Raw genomic sequence first — 8,050 nt, forward strand, 5'->3', positions numbered from 1 at the left:
GAAATTGCCCGACTTTGAAAAGAACCGAGCATTGGAGAATATCATCTGTTTACAGATATTTGCCAATAGTTTTTTATTTCATTTAATGGAAATTTGCTGACGACCGGAAAATTTTGTACTTTTGAAAGTAGAGGCTTGAGAATAACTGTTATTAGTCACTAGCAGATGAAGGGTTTTGTGTTACTAAGCATGAAAAAAATGTTGAATCTGGTTGCGCTACTGGAAGTTGAATTGGCACAAATTGCGTAAAATGGATTGTTGGTCCCGATAAGCATAAGCCTTACTTTAACAACAGCAAGGGATTTAACTTAATGTAGGCCAAGCCGAGATTAGAGTCCAAACGGCTACTGGAATTATCCACAATCCAAGTTAAGTTAATACGAGTAGAGTTAAGCAAAAAATAAAAAAAAAACTTCGTTTCGCTCAAAAATGTTTAAACAGCTCCCAACATTTTTTATTTTTAAATTTGCATACTTAAATTAACCTACTATTTTTTAAATTTGCTCAACCTTAACTAGGTAAATCGAAAACTGTTAGTACTGTAATTTTTCCTGATGGTTTGCGAAATGAGCGAAATCTCCTGTAGGGATGGAAAACATGTTTTGCCGTGTTCAACATGGTATGATGGTGTTAAATGCAGATGAATGGACCACAATGCGGAGCGGCTGCACATCGCAACAATAGCGGCCTCAGTCTGAAACGGTCGGCCGGATAGAACGCGACTTGTACTGCGGATTATCGTGCAAAGAAACGCGAAATTGCCGATAAAAGTCGACTTTTATGTTTTATCATTTTTCGAGTGTGCTCGGTTTTGGACAAATAAAACCAGATTTTGGATATGGAGGCTGGCAGGTCGCAGCCGTAATTGTCCCAAGCAGTTGATGGTTAGTTTCAATGTTTTTAAATTCGAGTTTTTCCAAACCCGCAAAGCTCAAGTACTTGCAGGAATGAATGAATTATTTTCTGAATCAAAATGTGGAATTTAGATAAACAAATTTTTCGAGTTTTATAGCTACTTTTAATTCGTTTTCCTGCTTCTTTGCCAAATTTTAATACACAGAGCTGATTCTATTTAAATTGTTTATGTGCAGGAATACGGCTGCTTTATTACGCAAAACTTGCTCATTTGCCTCACCTTTTCTCGAAGCATTCGCTTTGTGAATTTGTTCTCCAAGTAAATTATTCTTTTAATGCTGCTTTCATTCATTTCTCTATAAGCTCAAAACTAAAATAAAGCTTTGAGATAGAATTCTGCGCCATTCAACTTTTATACTTCTGCAAATTGTCCGGAAATCATTAATTCGAGCGCTTGAGGAGAACATTTTTATAAACGAATTTTCACTTGTTTGGCTGCCTTCAATAAGACTCAATTTTTTCTTTAAAAATGTGCTGCTGCAGTCATTGTGAATTTGCAGATTTTTATTTAAAATCCACCACAAAATTCTTAAATATAATTCTTTTGGTTTTAATTATCGGCTTACTGTCGTGATTTCTAGCTGTTTGTCTCTTTGCAAAGCTTATTTAAATCGGCGTAAACCCAAGATTCCAACAGTTCAGACTAACCCACCTTGAAAATCCTCTTTGCACATTTGTAATAAATTAGAATAATTTATCTGTAAATGCGTAAAAGTGACTTTTCGACTCAATTTTGAATATTTCAAACTTAGCTCAGAAATACGATACTGGATTATTTGATTTTGGGGTTTTTATATATATTTTCGATAATGCTTTAATTGTAATTTATATGTGAATTGTAATTTAAATCAGTATTAATAAGTTATACATTTTTAAGTTCCTTTCAGCAACAGAAACGAAGTTGACAGTTACAGAGACGACGAGAAAATCTGAAATTGCTGCAATTTTGTACTTAGATGTTCATCTAGATCCTTCAGTTTGATTCAAAACACTCAAAATGTTTTTGAAAAGTTCTGGACATTTAAATTTTTGCGGCTTTAAAAAAAATCAAAATTCAAAATATCAAACATTTTCTATCCGCTGTAGATTGGTTGGCGATTTTTAAAAACAGAGTTCAAATTCAAACACGCGTTGGTAAGTAAAATAATAAAAAAAATCAGGAACGCAAATGCAAAAAGCATTCTGAAATCTTCTCACTAAATAACTGAGACTTTCGTGATAGAATTATAATTTTGAATAAACTTTCTTCAACAGTTTTCCACTTGCGAATGATAAAAGAATATTTTTAAGGAATAATTTGGAAAAATTTTCTCTTCCAGCTATCCGAATTATCCATTTGTGAATTTAACAAAAAATGCGTGCTCTATTGAGAGCGCAATTTTTAGGAGATTTTTGAAAAAATTATTCATAAGCTTGCAAGTTCTGCATTTACTAAAGTAAATTAGTGCAATTGAGCTTTTCATGAAAATAGGAAATTTTTTAAAAAATTTGGAAATTTGGTATTTAAATAAGTATAATTCTCAACGTTTGAATTGGTTACTTTTAGAAACAATAAAAATTTGTTGAATGTCCTGGTGTTGGTTCTTTACAAGTTCTAGATTTCTAAATGTAACTGTGCAGGATTGAGAATTCAGTTAAAAAAAAACGATAAAAAGATCTCAAAAAATTAACAAAACTATTTATTTTTTGAGTTAAATTAATGAACCAAATTTTCTACCCGCAGTTTGCGACTAAGTCTCAAGTTGCCACCAATATAACTTTACGGTTTAGACAAATAAATTTGCACAATTGATTTTTTGAGGTAAATTTGATAAGATCGAGATAGTTTTGTAAAATTCAATAATCCACCACATTTTTCAATTGAGGCTGTTGCAATAGCTAATCGTAAAATTTGAGAATGTTTGTATGCAAATATATTTAGAAAATCATTAAAAATCAACAAGATGTCTGAAACCATGTTTAGCGAGCAACTGTAATTTTTTGTAACTTCAATCAATGTATAAGAGGAGAAGGTTGATTAAAAAGAAGCTCAGGCAGCAGTTCCCTGACAAGATTTCAACCGTTTTCTAAATACAACAGGCATTTCGAAAGTGAAACTTTGTAGAATTATCAACCATTTTATCTTCATCTGTAATTTATGCTCTACAACTGATTTATATTGCAAGTTTAATTTTATGTTACAAAATACCACAATAAACCCATTTTTAAGCAATAGCAGAAATTTGGAATTTCAAAGTTTCGGGTATTCTATGGGCTATTGATGAGCAACTTCCTGCTATATTTCGTAAATTCCTTGGTCAGCTACAATATTAATTTTGAAAAATAGTTTTTGATTCTATCTTTGCAAAGCAAATTTTGTAAGCATACATAATTATAAATTAAATGTAAATATGACCAAAAAAAAAATCCGAAATATTTCAGTCTTCAGAAAATAATTATTTCGGAATTTTATGCCGATGAGGTTTGAATCTTGTTCTCTGGTCTACTCGTATTTTACCCATGCATATAAATGCCAGTCTTTTTTTAAATTTTATTTGGTAGGTAATTCATCACTTCTCAGTAGTTTTCATCTTCCTGCATTACCCTGTGCAGTAGTTTATTATATGTAGACTTGAGTCATCCGCAAATTTGTATTTTCTATAGCTGGGCGAACCATGCTAAACAAATGGGAAAGTCCTACCAGGGCTGGGACATCATGAATCCTTTATTTGCTTTATTGGCACAAGTAATCTGGAGCAAGCAAAAAGCGAACTTCAAAACATGAACTCTTTTTTTTTTCAGTTTTAACAAGTTTTCTCCAAAATGGTCAGTTTCGAACTCATAAAATCAAGATTGCAAAGTGTTTCTTAAATAAATCATCTTTCTGTTCTAATAATACACCATGAAAACCGAGCCAAAACAAATTAATAAATCCTTTGCTTCTATTGTGATTTTAAAAATAGCCTACTTTTAAGGATTTTTACAAAGTTGATAGAAGCATTGTCAGCATGAATCATAAATTTCACATTAAGAATTGCAAAGTCACTCCAGTAAGAAGTTTCCAGACAAGTTGCATCGTTTATCTCAATCTCAAGATGCCTGATTGTCCCCGAAAATTTTGGCAAATATCGGCGTGTTAAATAATGAAAAAAACCCATTTACTTTATGGAGTTGGAACGCTAATCTAAAGACAAAGCCAAACAAGCAATTGCCACACATCAAGATAGTGGTTACCAGAAAATGTACAGAGATAAATTGTTGCATGTTGATTGCCACAAAGCGATGACAAATTCTCTAATTTTAAGTTTCTAGGTCAGTAGGCTCCGAAATGAATGCACACAAGTGAAATAATATTTGAAATTCAGGAAGTGAACAGTCTGATTGGAAGATTTGCGCAATTTCGGCACATTTATTTATCTAAAGTTGGCACGCAATGCTCCCAGATGAAGAACCACACGCGTTGCTAAATGTCATTGATGAAATGATAATGAGATGATAATGACCCGAAAAAACCAGAACTGAAAGGTTACTTTTCAGGTTTACAAGAGGATGTTCGCGCCTTCTGAACTGCAATACCCGAGGTGGAAACCGTCAATGTTACAAGGCGAGTGTTTTCATCGGAAATTCTGAAAAAACCATTATCGGCTTTGTTTCGTTCAAGTGAGACGTTTTATTTGGCCCATAAAAAACGGGCCAGGAATAGTCAGTCCGACCAAACCCGAAAAAGAAAACAATCCTATGCCCGAAATAGTACAGGCCAAGAGGGTAACAATTGAAGTGTAAATTTCGGAAATGGAGTTATTGCCCGTCTGGAAGACGCTTTTGATGCTCGGTTTTCCGACAAATAAATAGAGTAAATCTCTTTTCCACTGGTTTATTTTCAATATAATATAAAGCGCGTGGGATCCAAGAAACCCCGCTTATCATCAGTATTTTTGTTCAATAACAGATATGGTTCAAGCCCAGAAGAATTGCAGCGATAATCTTTTGGCTTAATGCGCCAAACTTTTCATGAAGTCATCAAGTCTCTCGATAGCAACTTTGTAGCTCTCAATAACATACAGGATAATGCAGAAACGCTTCATTTGTCTTTGATAAAGCAGTGAATAGTGCCACATTCAAATGTTTGCACGTGAAATAGGATCGGAAGGATGCAGCCTTTCAGCGAATGAGGAAATTGGAGGAGCGAAATCAGATTGAAGGAAACAGTGCAAATGCATTGGCAAATTGTCGGCCTTAATTTCAGCTTAAATAATCTGTTTGAGAACGGAATTTGGGAATACAGGATGATTAGAGTCGAGACGTTGGCCCACTAAAAACACTGTTCTAATTTTCTGCCAGTGTCTTTTGACGGTCACTTGTAAACCACAACATCTTCTAAGCATCTGTTTTGCTTCTTTAGCGGAACTTTCTTTCGCTAGTTCTTAAATTTCCATTCCCCACTGTTCAAAGTTTTCATCATTGGAGCATTCAGAAACACTCAGCGAGCATTAACCAGTTTTTTACTGTTCCTTTTATTCCAGATGTTAGATCTCAATCCAGACATGCCCGACTGGAAGTGAGCGACCCATCATGCGACTGAGGCACTCGCGATCCATCTTCTGCTTCTGCTTCTTCATCCACGTGACCTTGGCTTATTCGAAAAATGACTCGCCAGTCAAAAATGGCCAAAGAACTAATCCGAAAAAGCACAATCCGGCTAACGTGGAGAACAGTGGCGTGGCAACACTGAGACACTCATCAAAGTTTCCCCATTTGGACCAAATCAGGACCAGAATTGCGGGCCTGGATAGTGATCGGCGATTTAGTGATAGGAGTTTTAACAGTGACGCTCGATGGGGCTTTGGTGATTCGGTGAGACTGCGCCATCATGGCTGGTCCAATCGGGCACGCGTTACGACCACCACTACCACCACCACGCCCAGTCCTGATGATGACTTGTTCAATAACTATGGGGAATTGGATGGGGATGAAATGGTGAGTGTTTGTCTAGTAGATTTTGCAAAAATCCGACGATTTGCTTTGATAAAACAGATACCTTTGCAGGAGAATTGTTCTATTTTGCATATTACACGTAAATGTTCTACATTCGAATTGGATTACAAAAATAAGTACTAACACTTCTATTTAAAGGTTCACACAAATAATTTTTAAGCCAAAACTTTAGAAGAAAATGCATTTAAAAAAATAGCTTGTAGAAGGACTGCATCTCCACAGTTCTTTACACTTTCTCGACAGAAAACTGATGTTGTGAAGTAAGGTCAGTAGTTATGTGCTCAATTGCGTAGTTGATATATTAAACGCATTGAATTGCAGACATTTATATGTCGTTTAATATATTTATATAGATTTGGGACCTCAATTGAGAAACATATTTTTGAAACACTCACTCAATTCCCTTCAACTCACTTTTGCCTTTTAGTTCCTTCCGTTATCTTTGCCAATCTATACATTAAGCAGCAGATATGTACAAATAATTAATTCCAAACTTTCTTGTTTCATTATAGTAGTTGTCGCAATTAGAAAATCAATAATGCCACGCTTTCAATAGAGAAAGAAATACAGAGGGAGTGCCATAATCGGGCCATAATAAAGCAAAGTTGCCGTGAAGCTGGAAGTATAACAGCCGACGTTTTTAGCGAAAAGAATTTTCCAATGTCTTTATTTGAATAGTTCTCAATCTGGTTATTTTTAAAAGCATGTGTCAAGCTTTTTTGGCCAATTAGCAACTTATTCTTTAAGAGTAGATCTGAGTCTAATTATCTGAGTCGTTTATAATCAAAATTTTTAAAGAATTTAAAATTAATCAAAATTCTTCGATTTTTTGCACGCAAAGCGCACAACTCTGAAGATGTCTATGTGTGCTAGCAAAGCGTTAAGGCCGACAGTCTAATTACGACCATCCAAAAACCTGAAAATTAAAATTATTGTGCATTTAAAGCATCACTCATGTTCATTAAGAGCTGACTATGTCTTTGGACTGTTCGAGAAAGTAATATTGAAATGGTATTTACTATACATATACTGAATCATCTGGTCGATATAAATTGCAAGGACATAAAATGGAATTAAAAGAAACACATCAATTTGCTAAAATTTGGAACGCAGTTGTTTCATCTTTTAGAAGATTTAGGCATATTGATTATATAATAACTGACATGTTTTTAGAACACAAATGCAGCCTTTACACTGAAACCTACAATTTTGAACTACTTATTTAACGTAAGGAACCACTAGCTTCCAAAACATTAACGTATAAAACTAGTACAATTTGGAACGTTAATTTACACCCAAGTTTAATGGAAATTGAGTGCTTCCATCATGTGTTGCTTAGAAAAGTGCTTGTAATTGTTCGATAATCCGACAAGAGTTAAGAGAGTTCTATTGGTCAGATGATTTATACATACATCCGATGTGCGAAGTTTTTGCGGGTTTCAGTCATTTATTGTCTTTATTTATCAATTAAAATACGTTTCGGTGTATTTTTCCACCATCATCAATTTTTCTAAAACAACATAGTTAAAAAAAAATTTCATTAATTTAAAAAACAATCACAGTTCGTCAACAGCCTCATCATATCACACATTAAAATACATCACAATTGTAACACTTTAAAACATTCTAAAATTAATTAGGCCTAACAGGTGATTAGTTAGGACAATCAAATTTGGGAAGAGACTAGAATTCTTCTTTTGGGAAGAGAATTCTTTGTTCAGATACTTAAATATTTTTACTTACACGTGTAGCGTTGTTGCTGCTTTAGGCCTTGGCATACATTTGTAGTATTAATTTTGTCCATTTTGGACACAAAGCGAATAAAATATTGTTTATATTGATTTATTTTACTCTCAGCTATTTTTCTTTGAATTCTGAGAATATTATTTTTGGTTTGCAAAATTCTTCAATATACCGGGTGAGTTAATATTCTATGTTTATTTCATTTAATTAATGTATGATATAGTGAGCTAAGATTGTCGGTATCCGATCTGAAATTAATAGCATTGTTATGTTTTTTAATCTGTATCATTTAATGGACTCTTTTCTTGTTATAATTACTCTCGTTAATCAATATTTTTGTGTTATCAAAATCAAAATTATGCAACTTCTGTTGTGCATGCTGTGCTAATGCTGTACCATTTTCGTTATTTTTTCTTAG

The 8,050-nt window shown here is 33.8% G+C and overlaps 1 protein-coding gene across 1 annotated transcript in view; it reads left to right on the top strand.

Annotated features, from left to right (window-relative positions):
• The first annotated feature begins 667 nt into the window (after positions 1-667).
• LOC109544018 overlaps positions 668-8,050 on the top strand; it is a 28,889-nt gene continuing 21,506 nt past the window's right edge. The window contains exons 1-2 of the mRNA XM_048661721.1: positions 668-884; positions 5,418-5,871. Of these exons, the coding sequence (XP_048517678.1) occupies positions 5,467-5,871 (405 nt within the window). The 5' untranslated portion in view covers positions 668-884; positions 5,418-5,466. The remainder of the gene's footprint in view (positions 885-5,417; positions 5,872-8,050) is intronic.

Source organism: Dendroctonus ponderosae, unplaced genomic scaffold (assembly GCF_020466585.1).
Source record: "Dendroctonus ponderosae isolate FM_Combo_2020 unplaced genomic scaffold, Dpon_F_20191213v2 Dpon_F_20191213_1, whole genome shotgun sequence".
Classification (NCBI taxonomy): Eukaryota; Metazoa; Arthropoda; class Insecta; order Coleoptera; family Curculionidae; genus Dendroctonus; species Dendroctonus ponderosae.